Source organism: Protopterus annectens, chromosome 6.part0, assembly GCF_019279795.1.
Source record: "Protopterus annectens isolate FY-2018-M chromosome 6.part0, PAN1.0, whole genome shotgun sequence".
NCBI classification, from domain to species: domain Eukaryota; kingdom Metazoa; phylum Chordata; order Ceratodontiformes; family Protopteridae; genus Protopterus; species Protopterus annectens.
Window position 1 is genome coordinate 871,774,208 of NC_056737.1, and position 27,814 is coordinate 871,802,021.

Below are 27,814 nucleotides of genomic sequence, written 5' to 3' on the forward strand. Positions count from 1 at the left end.
TTTTGACAACTTCAATTTCTACTTAAGGTGAACAATGCACACTGAGGAAGAGTCCCAATGTGTGCAAACGCAATGCAAAACAGAAACTTACTATGGAAATCTTCATGCAAAATCTATTTACAGCTACTAAACAGTTAACTTTTACAGAAACTTCCACAAAATTATTTTCTGAATTAGACAGCTAATTAATCAACCAGTAAACCAAGACAAGAAAATAGGCCCTTACTGCGGTTATTCATCAGACTCACAGGAAGAAGCATAACTGATGGACTATACACACTGTGAAAAGTGTCTGACAAATAGAAACTGCACTGCAATTAAGACCTGAAGATGGTGCTAGCCAACAAAGCAGATAACCAATATCCTCATGTCAGTAGCAGGCCATCATCTGGGGCATTTGGAGAGTATAAAACTCTAAAAGACTGACCAAGCTGCAGGCAGGATATCCCAAGAAGTGAGGAGTGCATCACTGAATACTACTATTGAACATCTTGGCAAACCCAGTACCCTGAGCATCCAAGGCAGTGTTGGCAGACATACCTATTTGAGCGGAACTGTCCTTCCCGCACTGCCAGTTAAAATCCTGGCGAAACAGCCTCCGCTTTGTGTTTTTTTTTTCTTTTTATTTGCCCTTATGCAAAAAAACTTTTTTTTGAGTGGTATACGAGCCACTCAAAAAAAAAAAAAAAAAACAGAGCTACTTCTGTTTAATGTGGAGTTGCCTGATGTTCCGCATTGAACAGAAGAGGGTCCGCTGTGCGATTTTTTTGATTGGCTCGTACACCTGCATACGGGCCAATCAAAAATCGCCAAACACAGAGTTACTTGTTTTTAATGCAGAATTGCCTGATGTTCTGCATTAGACACCTTTTTTTTTGGGGGGGGGTCTTAACTCAGCGAAGGACCTTTTTTTAACCCTACCTGTCCATGTAACAAATCTGGCATCCCTGATGCAAGGCAAGATAGCCTTCTACAAATTAAACTATAAACAGTGTTTTGATTACAAAGTGAAAATAATGCTTCAATGTAAAGATAAAAGTATGCTATTTTTCGTAATTGTGACACAAAAAAATAGAAAAATCTACGTAAAAGTGTTAAAGATTCTTGCTATCCAGTTTATAAAATATTCTAACAAATTTACTTGTTTTAACTTTAACTATTACTAGACAAAACAACGTGGAATATCAATTAAGTCAGTAGTGCTTACCTTAATGTTTTCAACAGTGCGTTTCAGATGGTTGAGATTCTGTGGGATTACATGCAGCCAGTTGCAGGCAGTTGTATGTAGTGTTCTCATCCATGCTGGGCGCCCATCAGAGGTAGAATCGCTTCGTCGTTTCTTCTCTGCCTCTGCATAAGCTAGGTCATCCTCATCCTCCAGCATCTGCATTTTCAGCATTTTACTGATCATGTCACCGCCTGAACCACAAAAAGTGTCAAATGTAAAAAAAGGCAAAAAATAAATAAAATCTCGATGAGCAGAGGGGATAACTTACTGAAAAAAAAAACAAAAAAAAAAAAAAAGAAAAAGAATACTGAAAATATAATAAATTAAGAAAATTCATTGTTTGATTTCCAGATAACAGCGAAGAAAACCCTAATAGTGATCAAATGCAATGACCTCATAATGAAATCTTAAAAAGCAATGCTACAATGACGCCAAATTATGTATGCAAGATCAATGTCATAATGACAGATGGCTGGTTAACAGAAGCCCTTGAGCATACAAATGAAAGGGACTATACTTTCATCCATGAAATAAACCAAATACAGCACATTTACTTATTTTTTCATTAACCAGCCACATCCTTGGCCAGAAGCAGTAAAGTTAATAAATCAATCTTACAAATATGCAAGATGTGCATACCTCAGCGACAATACTTTGAATGTATCAAGGTTTCTCAAAGAATTAGCCATTTCTATAGAAAACATGCAGAGTGAGGATTAGATAGTATAAACACCAATTCTAATCTCAACACATTAATAATGAGTTAATGACAACGTTTTCTTATTTATTGGAAAGATTTTACAATCATTTCATGAGTAGATACTGCTAGCCCTTTCCTCTGACATATGCTGCAAACTTTTTTTTTTGTTCCTGGTCAACGATTAAGGAGTTCTGACCAAGGTACAGTTCTGAGAGCTGTTAGTATTTGACATAATGTGTTACACCCACTATCAATTATGCATGTGCATTGGTTTTCTTTTAGTTCAGTTTTTAGTTTATCCTTAAAGCCTATACCTTTCTAATGTTATGTGGAAAGGAGTTAAGAGACTGAAGGTGGCATTTTTATTAAAAGCTCTTAACTTCCACAAAGATTGAATTCTGTCCTGTGTAGGGTGGGTGGTAGTTCAACTGAGGTGTGAAGAGAATGGGTGGTAGTTCAACTGAGGTGTGAAGAGAATGGATGACCGTTCTTACAGATGCTTTCATTCCAAGTGTGTTATAGTAAATGCAACACAGCATTTTTTTACGTTAATGAATTAGGCAGAACGAAGCCCTTGAAGTGGTACGGAGCAAAACTTGCTCAGGAAATTGTAATGGTGCTGTTTTGGGAGAGAGATACAAAGTGGCCTAGTCTGCTTCGTAATTTGTAGAGTTTTAGTACTTTAACTGCTATTGGTAAACATGACTGGGGTACTGTATAGCATTCCTCACAGCAAGAGGTACCTGGCTCAGTTCTTGGCCGGGGTGCCTTGTGTGTGGAAGTCTGCATGTCCTTCACATGTATGAATGGGTATTCTCCAGGTACTTAAAAGAAAACCGAACAGGTAGAAAAACGCTCACTTTATTAGGTGATAAAGTGAGCATTTTTTTACCTGTTCAGTTTTCTTTTATGTCGTTTAGAAGGACAAGGATCGGTAGAAGTGAACTAAGATTGAACTTTTTTTGTTTGAATATTCTCCAGGTACTCCCAAATTCATCCTACATCCCAACAACATGTGGTAGGTGGACTGGCAACTCACGCAAGTGTGTTGGAGACACTGAAGAAAAGTCTGGCAATCTCTTCATTCTCTGTGCACCTAGTAAACTCTGTAGATGACAATGACTGCTCAATCTGGCTATTACAAAAGTGGGATGTGACCTAACAGCATTGAATGGACATATCGGTAATAAGTATTTCAGTTTGCATACAGGGGTAGCTATGGACTGCATCACTGACCGTAAGCAATTTCTTGACTTCATAGGTATATCTGAATTGCTGAAGGATCTGATTGGCCACCTGTTTTGTATATATTATGGTGAATATCAGATGTGATTAAATGCAAGTCCCGAGTATTGTGTGCAACAATGTTAAGTGAAGTACTGGGGAGGGGGTATTGTAACTCTTGTGTTAGCACGTGGTCGTAAGCTTTTTATTGAGTCCCAAAATATTACTACTGCTGTACATTTTAGAACAATTTTACAGCCAGGTCCAGCGGTACTTAAAGCCAGTGTGGAGTAGGGGCTGTAAAGTTTATTTGCATTTGTTTATCAGGAAGGTCCTACTGGGTCATACAGACCCCTTTTTCAGTGGAGGCCTGGGGAGAAAAGTTTGAAAAACATATTTAGCAATCTGCATGATAAAGATTACAAATATGACAAAGTTAAGGGTTCATATTAACAGTTATGAAAACAGCAAGAGTTGCTGATTAACAGGAGAAACTCTGGTTTGAAAGAAAGAAAAGTGGGGGAAAGGGGGGACAACTGATTAACTAGGAGAGGACGAACAGGGCATATTTCAGAGTTAAGGAGAGAAGTCTGGAGATTTTCCTAGAAATTGTTTTTGAGTTTGAGGTTATCTGAAGGAGGATGGCATCTGGTTTCAAAGTTGAGTTTGGCCACATGGTACGAGTACAATAATTCACTATGTGCACTCGAGACCTTTTCCTGGTAGGCAAGGCATATGTCTTTAGACTACTGTTCTCTTGTGGGACAGTACTACTTTATCAACGAGATTATGGAAGGACATTTGTAATGTTGGTGCAGAAAAGCCTGAGCTACCTTTAGTCGGATGTACTGAAGACAGCTGGGAAATTCTATCCACTTGTTTTTATGTACAGCAATACAGTGGTGAAGGCTGATAGGGAGACTGGAGACAAATTTTGCTATTTTGTTAAAATTCTGTTGTAGCATCTCTCTAATCTTTGATGTTTAATACGAAGGTCAGTGTAGATTGGGGCAGCATACAGTAAACTAGGTAGGAGGGTAAGCATTGTCTGTGGCCTTTTGAACTTGTTCTGATAGAGGGGTTTATATTCTGTATAAGGCAGCTAGTTTTTCATGAATCTTGTTTATGACATAGGAAATATAAAAGTAAAATTTTAATTTCTCAGGGTTAACTCAGGGGAGTTTGGTATTTGGGTCAATATCCAGGATATTACTGTAGGAAGAGTTACAGGAAAAATTAGTGACAGACCAGACAATGCAGATAGGAAGAACATGACTTTTGTCTTTTTACTATTATGGAATAGTTCATATTTTTGCAGCCAGTTTTTTATTTTTTTTTAACTGAGTAAGATTCTTGGGTTTTGGCTTGTAGTTCATTAACGGTAAGGGAAAAGTGAAAAAGGGTGGAGTTGTCTGCATACTGAATTAGTGAGGAAGGCCAGAAGCAGTATGCAGCTCATTGACAAAAACATTATACAGTAATATGCCCAGTACAAAGCCTTGAAGAACACCTATAGTAACAGGGAGGAATAGCAGTTTGCTATTTGAAACTATCCTGTTACTAAGGTAGCTATGGAACTATTTGATAGTGTTATTAGAGTGACTTCAGTGTTGCGAGCTTATGGAGCAGTTTAGAAAGCGATACTGTGCTGAACACACTTGAGAGACCAATAAAGGTATCAGAAACCAAACTATTACGGTGTAGGGTATTCGGGAAGAAACTGCTGTCACATGTGGCTGACTTGAGAATTAAGTTATTTGCATACAAAATGTGTATTTCAATTCAGAGGAGCTAGAGCTAAGTTACTGATTGATCAAGAGATTAACAGTGGCCCAAGAGTGGGAGCCTTGCAGCAGTCATGTTTAAGAGAGTCCCAGAAAAAGAAAATGCACAGATTTCTATTTAAGATTATTCCTACTTCCCATAAAATATGGCTATTGGAGGCTTAAACCAGATTTGTTAAACTCATTCCTCAATGTTCCAAAATCTAAGATGCTGGCACAGAATATAAAACTGAAATTCAAAGAAATATAAAAGTAGCAAATTTTGCTGCCAGAAGCCCTCCCTCAGATGAGGGGAAAGATGACCAACTCACAGAGTGCATAAAATCCATAACGAAGCAATAAATGAACTGGAAGGGTGGCAAATTTGGCACTCTGATAGAAAAAAGCATCTGTATAAGTGAGATAAGCTGTGGTATGAAACTCTACAGGTAAATTGTCCAAATAATATTGAAGTATACTTCAGGTACGTACATGGTCTCCTATGCACTTTTTCAATTTAGTACACAGCAGAAACATAGCTAGGAAGGGTAGGTTCATAGTTTAGTACTAAGCTAACTGCTCTTGCGAGCCATTTTAAGCCTAGCCAATTATCCCTTGTGAGACTCAAACCTTGCAACTTGTGTTTGTAAGGCAAACACCTTAACCATTAGGCCACCCTCCCAACCCAATACAGAAGGAAACCACCTCAGAGACAAGTTGTTTGGGGGTGAGATCAACAGGGGCTTTACTGCAGTACTAGCAATCAAAATGAATGCAGATACTGTAATTGTGGTCAGGACTGAAGCATTTTATGAGTGATATTATAAGTGTAGCAAGCCACTTGTTACAGTTACAGCAAGTTATCTGGGATATGCAGGACTAGATGGAGAATATAGTACACGGGGAATAAACTGGTGTGAGAACATCAAAGGGATTTAACACAGGAAGACTTGACTAAATGTTGATATAATGGAGAAATACTGGGTTAAGGAAAGGGACTAATTGCTTTACCAATGCCTGACTACAATGGCTGAAGGGTCATTGAGAAAAGAAAGTGGAAAGTTGAGGAGGCTGAGTGGCAAAAGTTGGGAAGTGCTGCAGTACTTCAGTAGGAGATTATTCAGAAGGGCAGCAAAGATTATATTTATGAATTAAAAATGTCAAGAGCAGCTTTGCAAAAGTTGAGAAAACCAGAGGAAGAAGGAAGATAATAAAGGCATGAATGAGAAACTGTGAAATGGAATCTGGGAAATAGCTCAGGTGTTAAAGTTGACAGGGACAACTGGTGAGGTTTATTAGTGTCTGATCCATAGATGCATGGAAGTGGGAGGACAGAGTGGAGCTACAGGTAGCAACAGGGGATGTTAGATGACTAATGGCAAAGGCCTGGAAGTCAGATGAACAAGAGAAATATACAGAAGGTATGGTTTATAACTGTATGGGGACAGTATGGTAAGGAAATCAAAAGTCACTAAATCAATGTAGATCTGATTAAGTCTACACTGGTTGGACAAAAGTGCTCATCTGTATTTAATAAAGCCGTATTTGCTGGTTTCCCCAGTCGCTTTGATTTTTTTTTAGGATACAAGAAAGACAAGGTCTTAAAAAGGAGAAAATTACATGAAAGAATAAGGATAGTAGGCATGGATGTTACTCAGGTAAGCTGGGAAAGAGCAGGCTTCTGTTGCGTTTTGTTACCTAAACAAGTTGGACAATACAGTTGTGGACCATCATTATAGATGTTTGAGTAGATCAGTGTTGCAAAACTGTGTCTTAGGACATTCCTACCATGCAGAAGCCTGTGAGCAGCATAAATACCAAAGCTTTTCACCATCCCCTAGCTGGCAGATGACCTTTGTCATCTGTCAGGATGTTGGTGGTATAAAAATACATCAGCTGGCATCATCTTCAGGTCTTTCTTGCTCAAGGTACTACAGTAAGTTGTTTCTCAAGCAAAGGATGACTTGCTCCACTGACCCTACTGTCAACAGATGGCCCTGAGGTAAGGCAGTAAAGTTAAGGGGGATGTGAAGGCAGGATACCCATCCCAACCCTAAAGCAGAAGAGGAGTAAGGAGGGAGGGAAAAGGTACTTAAACACTGATCTACTTGAACATCTACAATTATAGCAAGTTATCGATACAACTGCACTATGGTTCATTATAGTCAGTGTTGCAGTACTTAGCATTGGGAAGATTCTGCAAGTTTCCTTATAACATAGGTTAGGATATGGTTTTAATTTGGGGACAGCAGGCTCTGCAGGATGGCAGAGGTGAACCCGGCATGCGCTCTTGAAAAGGTACTGAATTAGTAGTGTTTGTTGTAGATGCACACTAAGGATCAAGTGTCTGCTTCTAGAATGGCCAGTGTAAGGGTCCCTTTCAAAAAAGCAGTGGTGGCAGCTTTGGCTTTTGAATGGGCTTTGACTCTGCCAGGGATCTGTTTATCATGCTGTGACTAACTAAAGGAAATAGCTACCAATTCATTTTCAAATGGTCTGCTTTCCCCATTTGCCTTTTGCAAAAGGCCACCAACAGCTGGTCAGGTCTGTTAAGAAATTTCTCTTCCTATCATTTGGTAAGGGATTCTTGGAAGCCTGCCTAGATGATCTCTTGCAGGGGTCCAAAGCAACCACAGCCAGACCTGCCACTGTGTTTTTAGAGAGATGTTTGTTGGTCTCAAATCACCCTCACCCTATATATATATATATATATATATATATATATATATATATATATATATATATATATATATCTTTTTGGGGGCAAGGAGAAGGGAAAAAACTGAAATGATGTGTCATTAATCACCAAAAACTGGAGTAATAGCCAGTTTTCAATAGCTCCTACAGTTAAGCTTGGGCATGGGAGAATTCCCTAGACTCTCAAAGGATTTTTTCTTGCTATGAAGGGCATGTCTAAAGGAGAAGTCATGAGGAGGTGAAGCTCAGGACAAAGTACCTTCTGAATCCCAGTCTACATAACACTGAGGGGGAAGATGCTCTACATATGAAAATTCCTCTTCATCCTCCAACTCTGATGAATCAGTATCTTCTGGGAGTAGGGTGGTGGTAGGGAATGTCCCTGCATAGGCTCCTTTTCCAGGATGGGTTGTCTAGACTTCATGAAATCTAATGTCTTGCGTCAGAATGACTAGATCCTGTGGTGAAACCCAGGCTAATCCAGCAGAGGAAGTGGGCAGAATTGCTTGGTGCAAACTTATTTGTCTTAGTTTTGAGGATGGACAAGGTGTCAGGCTGCAGACTTTACACACACGCACACATATATACATAATATATATATATATATATATATGTGTATATACATATATATATATATATATATGTGTATATACATATATATATATATATATATATATATATGTGTGTATATATATATATATATATATATATATATATATATAAACACCATTATGAATTATCACTTGTGACATTGGAAAATTTACATTTATGTAAAAGCAATAAAACCATATTAAGTTCACATTTACACACATTATACTTCACATGCACTGCTACACGTTATAACCTAAGCAACATTACATAAATTATTCAATTCCTTCCCCTTTTAACAAGAAACATCTTTATTAAACAAACACTTATGGTAATCATATATGTATATAAATGAGAACAAACCATACCAATACAATCCTCCCTGCAAGCATTTTACATCAAAAAGAATAGTTGTGTAAAATCTTACCATAACCACAGATGTCCTTCTCTTCCATGTTGCAGTATTCCAAACTCTTGGATTATCCTCTGCTTGCTACCCGAACGTCCGACCAGTATACAAAAACATAGTCACTGTGTGGGACATCTGACGGCCTAGGGAGAGTGGGCCATAAAAGTGACATCTGCATGCACCTTTCCTGAGAAGTGAACGCCACAGTCAGACCCCAGTCTCAGGATAGCTGAATAAGTCCTGTGCCATCCAAGAATGAACAGTTTAGATGGAAAGAAGGGGGTAAGGAGGGAGGGAATGAATACTGCAAAATCGAAGAGAAGGACATTTATGGTTATGGTAAGATTTTACACAACTATTCTTATGTTGCAGTATTCCAAACTCTTGGGTGAGTGCTAAAGCTCACAGGGAAGAAGGGGGTGGTGGTATGGAACTGTTCTACACGAAGCCATGAAGGATTGCCCTAGCAAAACCCATTTTGGATCTGGAGATGTGATCCAACCCGTAGCGTTTGGTGAAGGTATAGACAGATGTCCATGTAGCTTGCCTCCAGAATAGATGCAATCTACGGTCCTTTGAAGAAGGCCCCCAAAGAAGCCATAGCTCTAGTGGAGTGGGCCTTAATTTTTGACTTGAGCTGTTTCCCATGGAATGTGCAGCAAAAGGAAATAGCCTTGGAAAACCAAGCAGAAATAGTCTGTCTTGTCACAGTCTTTCCCAGAGCTCTGGGGTGAAAGGAGACAAATAATTGCTCTGATTTCCTAATGGCCTTAGTCTTGCCAAGGTAAAATCTCAGTTGTCTGTGAACATTAAGGGAATATAAAACTCTCTCACTGTCATTTTGGGGGTGAGGAAAAAAGGTGGGCAGGTGGATACCCTGATTTAAGGACAGCTCATTGACCACTTTGGGCATAAAGGAGGGATTGGTCCTCAGGGTCACTCTATCCTTGTGGAAGATAAAGGGAGGAGTTGCCATGCGGGTCTGGAGCTCTGACACTCTTCTGGCTGATGTCAGGGCCATGAGGAGTAGAGTTTTCCAGGTACAATGTTTCAAAGACGCCTTAGCAATTGGTTCAAAGGGGGCAACAGTGAGCTTCGATAAAACATAATTCAGATCCCATGGAGGGGGAACTGGCCTCCTGGTTTGCCCGAGTTGTAGTACTCCTTTAAAGGATAACTTTGGAGAGAGATGGGAAGCTAGACTAGGATTAAGAGGCAAACAGGTCGAAATAGCTGCAAGGTGTGCTTTAACAGAGGAACATGCCAACCCTGGTTGCAAGAGTTCACACAGATAGGACAGCACTAAGGGGACCTCACACTAAAATGGGTCTAGCTGTCTTTGTAGACATCACATGGAGAATCTCTTCCATTCAGACAAACATGATCTCCTAGTGTTAGATTTCCTGGCCTCCTGCAGGACTGTTAGCACGTCCTCAGTGTAAAGGTGTCTAGAAGGGATCAAAATTACATCACCCACAGGGTTAGATTCAGAGATCCCAGATCGAGATCGATTTGGGATCCCTTGTCCTGTGTGAGAAGATCCACTCTGAGTTAACTTGAGATGACTGCTCCTGGCCAAGTGCAGGAGGAGGGGGAACCAATGCGGTCTTGGCCAAAAGGGAGTCACCAGCAAGATTTTTGGTTTGTTCTCCTGGATCTTCAGCAGGACGTTTTGAAGTAATGAGAAGAAGGGAATGCATATAGAAACATCCCCCTCCATGAGACTGAAAAGGCATCCATTGCCCTTGCTAAAGGACTGGGTAGCCAGGTGCAAAACAGTGGCAGTTGTCTGTTCAGAGGGGAGGGCAAACAGATCTATTTGTGGTGTACCCAATCTGTGGACAATGTCCAGAAACACATCTCTGTGAAGCATCCATTTGTGGGATTGTGACATGGACCTGCTCAAGGTGTCTGCCTGAAGGTTCTGAGCTGAAGGGATAAAAACTGTCTGCAGGGAGACCATGTTGGGCTGCCAGGCTTGGACAGCAAGTCTGCAAAGGAAATAAGATTTGGTTCTGCCATCTGTTCACATACCATAGAACTGTAGTGTTGTTTGTGAACAATTTCAGGGGACCTAGTTTTAGAGCATGAAGGAAGGCCGTCAGGGCAACTAGGATAGTGTTCATTTCCCTGATGTTGATATGTTCCTGGTGGAAGGTGTGCGACCAGGTATCCTGCACTTTCAGGTTGCCCAAAGTAACCTCCCAGCCCTGATCTGAGGCATCTGTGTACATTTCCTGGACTGGGGCAAGGGGTTGTAAAGAAAGTCCTGGGTTGAGTGTGACTTGGTTCAACCACCACAGAATCTCCTTCCTTAGGCAAGGAAGGGGATGCCAAAGTCCAAGGGGTGTGATTGTTGAGTCCATATGGACTTCAGGTACCACTGTAGTTTTCTCATGTGGAGTCTTGCCAGAGGCAGCATGGGTACAGTGGAAGTATATGACCCAGTAGTCAGATACTGTCTTGCTGTCAAAGCAGTGGCTTTGAGAATGGAAGCCAAATATTGCCTCAGGGTTTCCACTTTTTGGGGTAGAAGAAATGTCCTCTTGACATCTGTCCTTATCCTGCTGCCTAGGAAAACTTGGTCCTGGAAAGGACTCAGGATGGACTTGGGGAAGTTTATGTTGAATACCAGTGCCTGCAGGACTGAGAGGACTTGGTGAAGTTGGTTCTGTAGGGATCTGGAACATTCTGCCTGAATCAGGAGGTCATCCAGGTATGGAAAAATGTGAATCCCTTGCACCCTGCTGTCACAAAAGGAAATTCTGCCAGCCCAGCTATCTGGAATTTTGTAAATAATCATGTGTCATTTGTGAATATTAACATGACTTATGTAGAAGTGTAACAAAAGGGAGATACTGCCAGCACAGCTGTCTCGAATTCTGTAAATGGTTGTCTCATTTGTGAATGTCAACATGCTTCATGTAAGATGCTTGTGTTACAGATGTATTATAACTGTACGTCATTGTACAGATGTGCTGAAGAGATGTTTTGTAAAATACTGAGCAAAAATGTATATAGACTATTGTAACTGTTTAAATCTATATATTTTAACAGGGGAACTGGAACACAGGAGAGTAACTTGCAAAACTTCAGAAGAATAGTTGAAATTAAGTTACTTTATGGCTAGGCCATAAACAAACAAATATTATTCTTTCAGTTTCACTGCAGTAACAGACACAATGTCTAGAACTAGAAGTTGTTTGTATTGCCTTGGAAGTGTTTACTGTTTTATGACTTCCAGGATCTGTCTTAGATCTAAGAAGGGTCCTTATTTGTGCGTTTTCGCAGGCAGTTGCTACCAGCTGCATCAGTGAGGGTTTTCACCTGAGACAGAGTGAGATGACAAGAAATGATGTCAATCTGCAAGTATCCCAGTCGTAATATTTGAATATTAATTTAAGAAGTCTCTGACAGAGAAACAGCATTTTGTATTTTGTCTTTGACTGGACAAGAACATGCACGCACCACATCTGCCTGCTTGCTCTGTAAGCAAGTTAACTAGGGTACAGTAATTTCTCTTAGATTTTAATTTATTTATTTTACATTTATTGATCGGGACTGTCCGACTGAGCTGAAGAGCCCTTTTTCAGTGGAGGCCCGAGGAGAAAAGCTCCAACACATTATACAATTTTCATTATGAATCAGCATTAAACAGCAATGTTACAGGATTATTACAAGGCATTAACTAGCAGTACAATGTTATACAGTGTCAAATAATCAGGAGTATAGCATAACTATTTCAAGATGTATAAAAATAAATGTCACTAAGATGAATATAGTTTTTGGGGTAAGTGGTTACAAAAACCCAGTTTTATCATAATGTAGTTGCATGAAGGCAAGACAATTACAATAGAATGTTTCTCTGAGGAGACTTGCTTAATAGATTTTAGAAGACAGTAGAAAGAGTAGTCAAGGAAGATTAGAGAGAGCTAGTGAGAAGAGTGAGTTAAGGTCAGAGAGTAGATTAAGGTACGAGAAGTAGGGGATGTTTAAGGAGGGAGAGTGCAGTGGCAGGACCAGTGACTTTTAAAGTGCTCTTTGGTGGCTGTCTTAAATTATTTAGGATGTGTAAGAGTCCTGATTTCTAGTGGGAGCCTATTCCAGGCAATAGTGGGGTGATAGCTGTACATGTTGCATCCAAATTTAGACCTGGGTTTGCAGATTTGTAGTAGGTCTTGGCTAGAGCTTCTGAGAGGTCTGGAGGAAGAATAATGGGAGATGAGAGGGGATAGTGCTGGGCAGTAGGAAGGTTGGTATAGGATAGAATGGATGATCTGGAGCGAAGCTGGTAGGGTAATTCAAGCCAGTTTAGGTGTTTTAGAGAGACACAATGATGGGATGTGTAGGTTTGTTGGGCAGCAAATCTAGCTACCTTGTTGTAGGTAGAATAGAGTTTGGTCAGGAGTGCTGAGTTAAGATTTGTGAGAATTTGAGAATTGTACATTAGACTGGGTAGAAGGTAGGTAAGAGAGAGTAATCTTGGCTTCAGAGGTAAGGAATTTCTTGTTACGGTAAAGGAGCCCTAGTTTTGAATGAGTCTTTTTGATACAGTTATTAACATACAGTCAGGAATATAGTGAAGTAGAGCTAAGATGTTTTCTTTCTTTATTTGAGACTGTCCTGCAATGTTGTTTTAAATATTTCCTGTAATTTTGAACTTTGATGCAACTGTCACTATATGCAGAGTATTTTCTTCTTTTATTTGGCTATTTGTGAGATGTATTTAAATTCTGAGAGTACATATTTATTTGGTGACACTGCGGGCCACTCCTAGAAGCCTTGCTCTTGGTCAAACTACAATTTGGATTAATAGTAACATAACACGGTAAGATTGGACACCCTTTGTTAAGAGCCTTAAAGTAGCTGATAAAGAGTTGTCTGGTGGTAGCACTAACTACCTTATAATCTGGGCAAAAGGGGGCATAGCTAGTAAACCTGTGCCAGCCTTTCCCAGGTTTGTACGTTTAAATGAAATCTCAAAGAGTGTGTGTCAGGTACTGGGCAGGGACATAAAGCACTAGCTGGACAGAAAGGGTGCTGGGGGGCTTGGCTCGGGCACTCAGGTAAAATCCCAATTCTATAGCTCTGCCTGTGGTGAAGTCTTATTGGGGATCTGGAGAAAGAGGGAGAAGCCAGCCCCAGACTGACTGTGGTCTCTGTGTGCTCTTAAAGGAAATTGTACTTTACTGTTATGTGTACTTGTCATCCTCCCTATGTACGTCCCCCCACTGGTGCTGGTGGTGAGGACTGAGGCTCCTTGATTACTGGGCTAGTGGTGCAGCATCACACCTGCAAAAAGCAACCACCGGAGCCAGACCCTTGGAGCCATAGAGAGTCCAAAGGGCAAGACAGAGAACTGAAAATGTAAGGAACCAACAGCAAAGTGCAAATATTTCCTGTAGTTGGACCTTATATGGATGTGGAGGTAGCCATCCTTTATGTCCAAGGTGGCTAGAAATCCCAGAGGTATCAGTAAAGGAAAAAGGATCTGAAGAGTAAGCATAGGAAAGGTACATATCTATAAGAAAAGACTGAGGTGAGAGAGATCCAGGATAGGTCTCCAAGGTCCATCCTTTCTGGGAACTAGGAAGAGTCTTGAATAAAATCCCTTTTCTTTTTCTACCAAAGGAACCGGTTGTATGGTTCCTTGTGAAAGGAGGTTGTCTACGACTGGCTGTAAAAGGCAAAGTTGATCTTTAGGTGGTTGGGGAATCCTGCTGGGAGAAGGGGAAATGACCCAGGTCATAAAGTAACCCTTTTCTATGATGGAAAGGACCCACCTGTCTAAGGTGATGTTTTGCCAAACTGGAAGACAGTGAGAGAGAGCCTTAGAGACAGATGAATGGAGTCTGGACAGGATAGCAGTGAAGGTAGGCAGTCACAGGCTACCTGCCCTTTCCTGAAAGGGAGGTTTCTGAACAGGAGTTTGAGCAGGCTTAGAAGGGGTCTGCTGTTTCCTAGTGCCTTTTCTTGCCCTAGCATGAAAACTGGGGCAGAGTGTTTCCACAAGAACTGGGTCATTGAGGGATCTTTCCTATGAAATCTGGGTATAGGGGAGACAAACAGGTACTTTAAATCCTGAAGTTCCTTCCCTTTTTGCTGAAGAGCCTTAAGTAGCTCAGCCATTTTAGATCCAAAAAGGGCAGAGTTATCCAGGGGTACATCCAGTAATTTGGCCCTAATATCAGGTAAGGGTTGTAGCCTTAACCGTATCTTCTAAGGACTGAAGCTGAGGCTGCAGACTTGGTAGAGGCTTCTGCAGCATCACAGCTGCATCTAACTGAATGCCTACCAACTTGAGAAGACAGGGAAATGACACTGGAGATTTGAGACTCGGAAGATGAGTCAGGAAGATCAGCTAAAAGATTTGTGGCCTTGGTCAAAAGAGCCAAGGCATATCTAGACATATGCATCTGGTAAATTACTGCTCTAAATGCCATGGTAGCAGAAGTGTATACCTTCTTACCACAACACTCCATGGCCCTACCGTCCTTGACTGCGGGAAGGGCAGAGGTAGTCAATAGTAGTTTGGATGGCTTTTCTGCTGACACAGACAGTGGCAGGGTCAGAAACAGGGCATTTTATCAAAAATGTTGCCCCTTCAGTGACTTTGTAAAACCTGTCAGGCCTTATAGGGGCAGGTGGTTGTGAATCAGGGTTAACACAGGCAGCATTAAAAGCATCCCAAAAAGCTGGTAACACTGGAGGAATTGCAGAAGGAGCAGGGCTTTCCATCTGCAGAAGCTCACAGCAACTTATTTGGACCTCTGACATTTCAAAAGAGTCTCACTGAAAAATGTTCTCATTTTAGAAACTGTCTCTCCAAAGATGAGGTCTTCTCCTGGGGAGTCAGCCTCAGCAGATTCGTCCTCTGGGTAAGCACACTCAAGAAGAGATGGCATCTGAGAGACATAGGGAGAGAACCCTCCTAAGAGGAGTCTGAGGAGTCTTCAGCTTCAGGTTGGATAATTTCCTCAGCCTAAGGCCTGGGACTGATAGGAGAAGGACCAGCCTGTGGGGAAACAGGCATGGCAGGCCATAAAGGCATTAAATAGGCTCCGTGAAAAAGCCTGCCAATCAGGTTAGCTTTCTGCAGGAGGGGAGAAATGTTTTGCATTTCTTTTTAAGTGAAGGCCTAGTTTCAGAGAGAGGCCTAGACTCTGTTTGCTGGGAAGCTGTGGAAGGGCCTTTCTGGGCAGCTGTAAGAAGATTATGTTCCCCTTCATTGTCGCCAGGCAACGTCTGCAAGCCCTCCCTGGATGTGCCTTCTGCTCTAGGTTCAGACTCCCGAGGGGTACCTGTTATACCTGTAACGGCAGACTCAGAATGTTCCTCCAGGTGAACATCAGGCACAGGATGAATGTCAGGTGGAGGACAGGCAGCAGCAAGTTCAGGCCTGGAAACCTTGGCCTTTTTCAGTGGTTCTATGGACTGACCGGATGTCCCTTCCATCCCCAATGCTAAGCATTCAAGATGCTGATTCTCTAAGCAAATGTTCAAAGTGTGCAGATGACTGTGGAGTATCATAGGGATAAAGGCCTGATAGATCACACAAGTAAGATAGTCGTGGGTAGGCCCTAGACAGAAGAGAGAGTTCGTGGGAATCCTTATTGGGATCTGACGACAGCACTGCATTTTCCCTTCCTGGATGACATGTAACGTAAACAGACATGCAGTGACAAAAAGGAATCAGAAACAGCCCCAAAGGTGTACTTACCTTAGAAACTTGAAGATCCGGTGGCGAAGATGGCACCAAGTGCTAGAATTTGACTGGTGGTAGAGAAGTTCTGAGGGAAGGTATGTGCAGACGTCACTTTTACAGCCCACGATAACTAAGCCAATGTCAAATGTCCCACGTACCTAGCAGTGACTACAAGCTTTTGTACACTGGATGGACATTTGGGCAGCAAGCAGAGGAAAACCCAAGAGTTTGGAATACTGCAACATGAGAATAGGACATCCATACTTACACACTCCCAGTTGCAAACATTATACATCACTTATAATCTACCCAATCATTTTCAGTCAAACATTACATAGCTCTTTTACGTCCTGCTGCTTTTAAACCTCATTCCTCCCCTGTATGAATTCCCACAATTCCCATGTTTTCCCCATGTAGTTTGCTCCTACCTTTTTCTAAGGATCTCAATTCCAGTTACTTTATCTCTGTTACTATAATCACTACTTCTAGTATAGTTGGTTTACATTTTGATTTCCATTTTCTAGTAACTGCTTTTTTGGCAGCCACCATAATTAGACACAGCAAACCATAATTAGACACAGCAAGACCTTACCATTTCTAGGCAATTCCGATTCTGTTTCACAGCTCATAAAAATCATCTCCCTCGTCACACCAATCTGCCCACCCAGAATCTCCAACAGTGCATCCTTAAAGTCTGCCAATCACTGCACTTCCAGAAAATATGTTCCCAATTACCTCTTTCTTCCCCATTAGACCTTCAACACTTGCTGTCTATCCGAAGAAAATTTCTATGGAGTGTACTTGGAGTATAAAATATCCATGTAAACATTTCTAAGCAAAAATCCTAAATCTGCTAGATTTTGTTGCATATTTGGGAAACGTATATCCTCCCATTGTTTCTTTGTGAATTGCTTATCCAGTCTCTCTTTCCAATCCTTTCTAACCTCCTCTGATTGATCCTTATAGTTATGCAATATTTTATATGCGCTACTAATTATTCCTTTAATGGCAGCTTCTGTTCTAGATTCTACTAAAAACTCTACCAGTGCTGGTCTTTTTAGTATCCCCTTATTTCCTTCTCTTTACCTATATGCCGATATCAATCCTTCACAGAGAAGGCAATCGCTAACCTGCAGTTCAAATAAATTCTTGGCATCTTCTCATTCTATCATCATTCCCTCTCTAGTTACTTGTTCCCAACACTTGGGTCCTTTGCCAATTTTCTCCAAAAAATTCCAGTCCCCTCTTGCCTATTATCTATATCCCTAATTGCAGTCATCCTTATCAGCAGAATTGCCTTTCTCCATTCCCATATTGGCTTAGTTATTAGGATACTTTCTGCTACTTTATAGATATAATATTCTGTATAATTACTGTTATTCTGCTTAAAGGCCTGCATCCAAGCTCCCAGTCTCTCCTTGTTTCTTGAGCCCCCCCCCCCCCATTTCATCACCCCTTTCCACTTTGAATTATAGTTTTTTGCTTGTTCTATGTATAGGAGGACAAGGCCACAGGATGTATCCTTGATCCAGCTCCCAAGTAGTTCCTCCTTAATTCTCACCAAGTGAATATCACTCAGTTGCCTGCACCTTGGCCTGCTTAGTGACTTTGGACCCACAATTTTGCGTTTGGTGTCAAGCATGTAAGAATGGGTCTGAAGTTACGGCGACCTTCAGAGGAGACGCAGCAGAGGACCTGGGCCTTAATATGTCAGACCAGGGAGCTGCGAAGGCACCTCACCTAGGCTGGTGATCTCCAAACAAGGTGGGGAGTTAAACACCAATATCTTCACATTCCCATGCATTCTCCTCCTTCAAGCATGTCTTCATGCTTTTTTGGGATGATGGCCTTGGAACTAGTGGATACCGTAGTGTGCAAAGGCCTAGCCTAACCGGATTCTAGATGCTGCTGAAGGGATTCTGCCCTATGCTTATTTCTGAACCTAGCACAAAAGGGGCAGTTAGGAACATCATGCCGAGGCCCTAAACAAAAAATTAGTAGGAGTGTTAGAGGCAGTTAGAGAGACTTTTTAAAACATCTAACATCAAATATCTACAGGTAAAATGAAGATACCCAATGGGGATTTATCAGAATACTCTGGTAATTCAATCTAACCAACTGACTGATGATGCCTGCAAACACAGCCTGTGCATTGGACATGTCAAGAAAGAACTGAAGATGGTGCTTGCCAAACATACCTTTATACCTCTGATGTCCTGATGTCAGATGGCAAAGGATACCCACCAGCTGAGGAACACGGAAAGACTGGCATTTGGGTCGGTCACAGGCTTATGCATCTCAGGAAAACCCAAGATTCAGTACTGCATCATTGAGTATGATGAACATCAGTGGTTAGTTAACCAACAGAATTGGAAAACGAGTAAGAAATGTGTGATTAAGTCCTCTGTAAGGGGTAGATACACATCTCTTGTATGGTGGGGAGAGCAATAATGTATGCCTATGTCCAAAGCCACGTGCCATACAAGACAGAATGGGGAATAGTCTGGAAAAGGCTTTTCTTTTTCTTTTTGAAAAGGAGAGATTATAATGCAGAGAGATACCAGACTGTACAAATGTTTTGCTTAACTGATGAATACGGCTGTGTATTTATTCTCAAAGTACAATGAGTTATTGATTTTAACCAATAAAATTATAAAGGGAAAAAACTTCTGGGGAATTAAGCCACACAGGAAAAGACAAAGGTAACCTTTTGTCCCAAATGCAAACCAACACAGAGCACCAGCAAATCAAATACTTGGGTCACGTCACTGATGGGCTTAAGACATACTCAACAGAAACCCTAAGATGTGTACACAAACCGTGACAAGAATGCCTATTGGACAGAGCTCATATTGTTGAGGTCAACCAATACATCACCTGATGCATATGTGGCTAAAATGGCAGTTAGCTCAGAGGATTATGGTTATGAGCTTATAAGGGAAATTGTCTAGGCTTAAAATTGTCCACAAGAGCTGCTAGCCTAGTACTTCCCTATGAACGGTTAGCCGGCTGCTTCCTGTAATCCAGGGTTTGACTTCTTCAGCTTTCACTTGCCAACTGTGAGAGACTGAGCAAGTCACTTAACCAAGAAGGTGTTTTGGAGCAATTGAGAAATTGGGCTAGGCTCTTCATTGGTCTGGAATGCATGCCTAGTAACTACCTTTGAGGATATACAGAATAGTAATGGACAAAGCTCTCTTCCCTGTGAACTGGTATCAAAGTTCACCAGTGGATCATTAACAAGACGACCAGGTTTTAGGTTTCTCCCTCCCGAAAACAAAGAAATGCATTTCTTTTCAGCCTTCTGTCAAATTATGTGGTTAGTGTCTTAACATTAAAAAGGTATGGCAACAATCAGCCAAGAAAAAATGCATGCCTCCTGCTAGTCAGTACATGCAGCAGCATAAAAATCTGAAGGTGCTAACTTCCCTGCAACAGCGACACATGGCCTCTATCAAAACAGGCCCTCTTATCAGGGGTTCAAGTAAGGTTATTCATTTTGCAGCCCCATCAGAAATGTTAGGAAGCAGACACTAAATGCATACTACATGTCTGTGATGAAGGGCTGTTTTTCTGCTCACATGAATAATCTGTGAAATCAAGCTATCAAGCTAATATGAAACAGTATGCACAAAAAAAAAAAAACAACAACAACAAAAAAAACAGAAGCAATGAATGTCAATGACAGAAAAAACTCAGCCATTCGGATATAAGGCAGAGTAAATTAAGTGTGAAGGGCTAATATTTTTTGCAGAAACTCCATCAATGTCAAACAATGGAAATAGGAATTCTGCTTTGAAAAAACAAACAATACCCTCTTTACAGGCCAATGGGATTTCAGTGCTGGACAGCAAAAGACATTCCGCACTCAAATCACACTTTTTTCCCAGCTGCAGGCAGTTCCCCACACCTCAAAGTGCCTACACTTTTTTTTCTAATGGGTAAGGTTCAAAGATTCACTTGTAAAAAAAACACTGACAAAAATCACAAAAGAAAATTTTTGGATGCTCACAGCATCTATCTATACAGCTCGCCAAATGGTGCCATTCTAACTGTTCAGGCAGAACATAAGGCTCTCTTAACTATCTATGCATTTAGATGAGGCACAATTTCTTAATTTACAAACATTTACAAAGTATCACATTACAAATATTAAACAAATCAAATGATATTTTTAATGCTTCTATAAAAGGTTCAAGGCAAAGAAAATAAAGAAATCATTAACTAAAATAAAATGAAAAACAAGGTGCTTTCAGTGAGTTAAAAATCAGGCTTCTGAATGGTCAAGATGCAGTGAAAGTGCAGATCTGCTGAAGGATGGGTTGAGTCCCATATGTATGAAAAGCAGTAAATAGGTGCCAAAGACAAAGCACATGTGAGGCAAAGCTGATATAAAACATGATGCTTAAATGAAGTAAAAAAATATGCACACACTAAGAAATGTGTGCATATATTAGTACTTGGCAAGGGGCTCAACGTTGTGGGTGGAAAAACTGACTGCTTAAATGCAAATGTTCTGCAAACCTTTTGTGCTCTCAGTTAAGTATGACAAGTACCTAAGCAATAATTCCTATCTGCCTGAAATATACATCTTAATCATCTAAGAATAACTGGCTAATCTTACACTGACAGTACTAAGGAAATTTCTTGGAGGTGGGGACGGGGTGAGGAAATAAAACCTTCGGTTACACTTTGAGGAAGAAATGGCAAATTCACTGAAGAGGGACATATAACGGGTCTATGTTAAATCAGCGAATGCTTAAAAAAAGCTGTGCCCCCCACACCCTCCCTACTTAAATATACCAACTCCAAGATGGCATCACAGTGGAGGAAATGGCAAAGTCCAGAAAACAGCCCAGCAAATTTTTTCCCCTGGGAAAAAAAACACTGCTGTTCCGAGTGTTCGGGATTTTCAGCTTTTGCTTAAAGAAGGTCGATAAATCAGCTTTCGCTTTAAGCATTCGCTGATTTGATATAGACCCCATATAACGGCACTTAGATCACCTGAAGTATGGTGAAATTCTGTTAAACTTCATCAGCTTAACATGGAATGGTGCATTTACTCATGTTGAAATATGGCCAGAACCCAGCCAGAGCATGTGAAATAAAATCACTGAAGACAGCCTTCCATGACTATCATTCTTAACACTGACAGCAGGATCAAATGGCTCAGCAGCCTTAAGCACAGGCCAGCAATAGACTGCATTTCTGGTGGCATGTCAAAAGGCTGAAAGTGTATTAAAATGCATGTATGTTGGGCAGTGAGTTTACCAACATGGATACATGTTACCAGCCCTCAAATGAGTCAGTCAGAAAGAGGAGATGGCTGCAACATTTTTTTTTTCAACTCATCCAGTCTCCTACTGGAAGAGAGATCAGAGTCAACAGGATAAAACTTACTGCTATAAAGCATTCTTTTCACGGCATTTCCTCACAGCAAATACACCCCACAAGTCAGTTATCTCCAGTGGAGTAATGGGTACAAACCCTGCCTACTGGGCTAGGTGGCCAGAGTCTGATTAGAAGCGTGGGTGCCTGACACATTTAGTAGAGGACAAGCAGGCCTATCAAGATGATGAGGGGCTGATCCTGACTTACTGCTATGATCCCTCTGAGGAGCAGCGGCAAAAGAAATGAAAAGTATGGAGGGCAGGCATTAGCCTTACCAAGCCCATTGCTTGGTTGCAGCCTCTGATGCCGGTACGAGGAAGCATGCATCTGCATGCCAAGGGCATCGTGGGTCTCAATAGCAACGTGGATCACACCCTGAGGTGGGATTAGGCCTTTAAAAATGCTCTCACTGCAGAGATCCTGGAGGGGGCACAAAACACCCTCATACAACTGCCTGAATGATGTCTCCCTTTGAACAGATGCTGCCCCAGCACACAGTGGAGATGCCCTGTTTTTGCCTGCTTGAAATGCTAAATGGCAATTAATTTGAATTAACAGAAGTTCTGCCAAAAGAAACCTGGGAAAAATACCTGTGGGCTTTGTGAATGGCGATTAACAGGCATTCTGCACATTTAAACTAATTCAAACAAATCCTGTGCCAAAACGTATCAGGGATTGCAATGTTAACATTTTGAATGTTTCCGTTTTATCAAGTTTGTTCAAATTTATGAGCTCAAGAACAGGTCTCCACTGACCTATTTCTTCTGCTGGAAAAAAAAAGCCTTCAATAAAATTCTCATTCTGACAAAGTAACAAGCTACACTGGTTTACTACCTAGTAGGTAAATGAATTTTATGATATGGTTACAGGATATTTGATAGCAAGCAAGGGGGGGTGTACAAGACTATATGGTATAGCTTATACTATTATTACTCTGACCAATTTGTCAGATGCTATCTGATTTTACTACAGTGAAAAATGGGTACATCTTCCTTCTGGGGAGAGACAGAAGAAAACAGAAAAGATGATGATGTTTTAGAGGCCTGATCTTTTTTCCTCCCAAAATACTGATTCATCCATTTAAATTGTCTGATTTGTTTATTGCCAGGCCAGGATTTTGTAAGGAAATTCCAGGAACATCTGGGAACTGTTAAAGAACCATTTGTGCAACACTTACCATTGTTTTTTTTCTTCCTCCCTACAATCCTTTAATAGGAAGAGCAAAAGGCAATCCCTTGTCTAAAGGTGCAGCTGACTCAATGTTATTAGTAGAGAAGGGTTGTGTCCCTGGCAATGTAGACCTACGTACAAGTCAGTACCAGATGCTGCAGCTATAAATTCAGCATTTAAGTCTTTGCAGCTACATTTTTTAAGTGTTCCCCACTTTATCTGCTCAAGCCAACTTAGCTCTTCAATGTCTCGTAAAATAACTTTCATGGGGAATGGGCCCCAGGTGATATCACCCTCTGGGGTAGAACCAAAAGATGAAGTGCACTTGTCCCCAAACACTGATCACTGTTATCCTCCCTAAGCCTGATGGATGAGGGAAAGGAAGCCGCACTTTCTTGTTGCAAGAATTCCTCATATTGATGGGTTTAAAGCTGCTGAACTGTACATGGATTGCTGAGTTAAATAGTGCTCTTGTGCAAAGAGTTCATAATTAACAGACTCTGCATCTGATCCTCTTATACATCAGCAATGGAGCCCTGCATATGGAATATCTGCCCCCCCCCCCCCACCCTGGAAAAACAGCAGCCACTAATGCAGGCAGTCAACCCTGCTGACTGCCATCTCAACTAAACAGAAATCCACCCAATGAAGAAGCATCAGAAACCCAAGAATCTACACTAGTGAAATAGACTAAATATCTACATCATTTTCTTTGTAAATCACCCGGTCAGGAAAAGTTGGAACAGTGGTCCTTCAGCATCATTTTAGTGATCATTACTAGTAATGAAGCAGCCTGTCTTCCTACTGTCTCTTGTCTCAGAGCTCATTAGGGAGCAAAACTGATAGTCCACCTGTGGGAGATAAAAAAAAAATTCTGAGGAAGGTGCATAACAGGTTTGGGCCCCTTGGTCAGTAATGCCCACCTCTGAGAAGCACAGACAAAAGGTCTCTTAATTTTATGCCAAATGTAATCCCTTAGTTTATATTCCTCTTTTACTAAGCACTCAAAAAGCATCTTATAGCCCCAGCACTTGCTCAGACCTAATAGCAAGCACTAATATACCCGGACACGGATTGCCCAGCAGGGCAAGGCTCTTTATTCACCCCTCACCAACCAAGCGACTAAGCAGCTCACCCTACTATTCAGGCATGATCAAAGGGCAACTTCAGGGGCACTCTCCAGTCCAGCTGGTGAATCTGGGTATCCTGAGGCAATGTTACAACTGCCTCATGTACACAGAGGACCCTCTCCTCCTACCACAAAACACTAACATATGCGAGAGATGCAATTATACAGCCAAACTGGAAGCTAAGCTGTCCCCACCAAAGACTGAAAAAGACAGTCAAGAGGAGAAGGTTAACACTTGCACCACACCTCCAGCCGCACACAGACCTACTAAAACAGCACTGGCAAAAAATACACAAAATCAAACTGAGAGGCTCTAAATAAAAACTTGCAAAAGCATCAGAGACCTCCAAAGCAGACACCCAAACAACCTGCACTTCCAGTCACAAACCAGACACCACACAAAACACAAAATCAGTGTGCCACACAATCACAGCCCTTAAGGTGAAATAACATACCCAACACACTAATAGATGACTCTATAGTCAGGTACACTGATGTCCCACTCACTAAGCTGGACAAGCAGAAGGTTACTGTTAGCTGCCTGTCGGGAGCCAGAATCCACCACTTAACACAAGCACTCAGGTCACTCCAGAACAAGTACAAATATGACTCTGTCATTGTTCATGTTGGTGTGAATGTCCTGAGACGTACCTCCCTGGACTGCATGAAGAGAGACATGGAAGAGCTCTCTGATCATGCAGCCCAGGCTGGTATGATCCTGACCCTGAGTAGCATCCTGCCCTCACCAAGAATGATACCTCAGTATAAAGAAAAAACGATCAATTTCAACAATTGGCCAAGCTTCTGGTGTCATTCAAAGGGGATCCAGTGTCTGTCAGCCTGGGACGACATGCTCGATAAGCCGCGTTGCTTCACAAGAGATGGCTTGCACCTGTCACCCCTAGGCTTTCGAATACTGGCCAAGGCTCTTGCTGCCCCATAGTGCCTTTTTTAGGCAAGGCTCAAAAGTCAAACCCACCTCTGTAAACAGCACAATTAACAAAAAACTGAGGGTTATGCTACTCAACGCCAGGAGTTTAACTCTCAAAATGCACGGTCTCGAAGCACTCCTCAATATGGAGAACGTCAAAATCAATGCAGTAACTGAAACCTGGTTCAAGGCTCCAGAGAGAACCCCAGCACTACCGGGCTGCAACTCATACCACACGTTTCGGCCACAGAACATGGACCGAAACACAAAAGGAGGGGGTGTATCCATATTCATCAAGGATACCTACACCTCCAGGTTAGTGGTGCAGCATGATACCTCTGAGATCATCCATGTGCAACTAACATCGGGCAAATCTGCAATGCAAATTGTGGCCGGCTACAGATCACCCTCCATGACCCAGGACCACCACTCCACCTTTCTGGAGACACTGGAAAACATGAAGGTCCTATCAAACACCCTGATATTGGGCAATTTCAATTACCCTACCATTCACTGGGAAAACTACTAGAGTACAAATTCCCAGGCCCAGCTCTTACAGGAATTCATCAACTCAAACGCCCTGGATCAGCTGGTAAACTCCCCTACCAGAAGTGAACACATATTGGGACCTGGTCATCACCAACATGGGCGACAGGTGTTCCACACCAGAGGTCAACCCGTCACTGGTTATATCAGACCATAAACTAATCACTCTGGATGTCCACATCCCACCACCACCCCCAAAGAAGGAAACCACAGTAAAAAAAACTTTTCTGAAGCAAACTTCACCTTACTTAAGACAGAGGTGGTAAGTTTCACAGCCCCCACGCTAAAGGATAATGCTGCCCAAGATGCAGATACCTTTACAAATGCACTCTAGGAGCACCTACAAGGATGCATGGATCGTGCCATCCCTAGCAAAACCAAGACTCACTCCTCTAAGGGAAGGAAACCAGTTTGGTGGACCCCTGCAATAAACAAGCTATACAATAGGAGGAGAAAACTAGTTCAGAAAAAAAGCAAATCCCAAGAAGGAAAGACATCCCTGATCAGTATCAGTAAAAAACTAAGGTCCCTCATGAAATCATCCAAGGCTAACTTCGTAAGAAAAATAGCCAAGGATTAAAAAAATAACCACAAAGCCTTCTTTAGCTATGTTAAGAATCCAAGTGGCAACTCGCAGATATGTACTGAACTAGTGCAAAATAGCACAAAATATACTGAACCTACTGATATTGCCAACATCCTGGCAGATAGATTCAGTGCAAACTTCACCCCCCTCTCACCTCCAAAAGGCCCACAACAATACTAGAAAAGTGTAGTGTCCCAAAAATCACAGATGCACAGGTGAAAACAGCCCTTTCAAAAGCCAAAAACACAGCGTCAATGGGACCAGATGGTGTCCCAGGCTGCGTCTTGCACGAACTACAGAACTAACCCCCCACCTAAACACACTGTTCAACCTCAGCCTCTCCACAGGCTACGTGGCCATAGAATGGCGCACAGCAATGGTTATTCCTCTCCACAAAGGAGGGGTCACAAATGACCCTGGTAACTATCGCCCCACAAGGCTGACTAGCCTGGTCTGCAAGGCTATGGAGCACATCATCATGGAAATCATTAACAAAGACATTGGGAACCTCCAAACACTTGACCCAACCCAGTTCGGCTTTAAGGGCAGATCATGCCTGCTGGTTGACTTCTTCGAGACGGTCACCAAGGCCATAGATGAGGGAAAGGAGGTTCACACAGCCTACCTTGACCTCGTGAAGGCTTTCGACACCATTCCCCACTCGGGTAATACAGAAAAACTAACCAGCACTAAACCCCTACGTCACGAAATGGGTTGCCAACTGGCTTACAGACAGAACTCACACGGTAAGAAAAGCGAGCTCCAGGTCCAACTCTAAACCAGTCACAAGTGGTGTCCCGCAAGGCTCAGTCCTGGGACCCCTACTGTTCGGCATATACTTCTCAGAAATACAGGCAAACACAGGAGGACTTTGGCTAACCAAGTTCGCCGATGACTGCAAACTGGGAGCCATAATTGACTCTCCAGCTGACACGGACATCCTCCAAAAAAGCCTTACTGAGACGGACACCTGGTGTCAAAGTCATAGCCTCAAGCTAAATGCCAAAAAATGCATAGTCATCCCATTTGGGAAAAGCAAAACACCCACGAATTACCACATAGGTGGCAGCCCCCTTAATACAGAAGAGGTAATAAGAGATCTGGGGACCCAGGTAGATAGTAATCTCTCCTTTGACAATCATATTGCCAAAGTAGTTAGGAAATCCTATGTGGCCCATCTAATTACTAAAGGGTTCGCATCTAGAAATAAAGAAGTTATAGTGCCCCTCTACTCGTCACTCATTAGACCCATCATAGAGTACAATGCCCCATTTGGGATGTACCTCACAAGACACTTCCAACAGCTGGAAAGACCAAAAAAGTACCTCACCAAGAGGATTACTGGCCTCAAACGCATGTCCAATGCAGCCCAACTGAAAAAACTCCGGCTGTACTCAGTGGCATATCGCTTACTTAGAGGTGATCTCTGCCTGACTTACAAAGCCATGTCCAACTCAGAATTGATGGACATGCTCCACCTAAAGAAATCCAAGTCACTGCGAGCTATGCGCTCTAGTGAGCTAAACTTCACCACAACAATAAACAGAACATGCTGGAGGGATAGATTCCTGTCACAGAGACTCCCCATGCTTTGGAACAAAATTCCAAATTACATCACGCAGAGCCCCTCAATAACACTCTTCAAGAGAAACCTCGATGAGTGGATGGGTAATAGAAAATACACCCCTGGGATCACTTCATTGGCTCTGCTTGACAGAGGATCAGTTAATTAATCAATGGGGCGGCG

General features: G+C 41.8%; 1 protein-coding gene across 1 annotated transcript in view; it reads right to left on the bottom strand.

Annotated features, from left to right (window-relative positions):
- Positions 1–27,814, bottom strand: part of DYNC1H1 (dynein cytoplasmic 1 heavy chain 1) — a 3,754,902-nt gene that overhangs the window by 259,667 nt on the left and 3,467,421 nt on the right. The window contains exon 85 of the mRNA XM_044073590.1: positions 1,208–1,419. Within this exon, the coding sequence (XP_043929525.1) occupies positions 1,208–1,419 (212 nt within the window). The remainder of the gene's footprint in view (positions 1–1,207; positions 1,420–27,814) is intronic.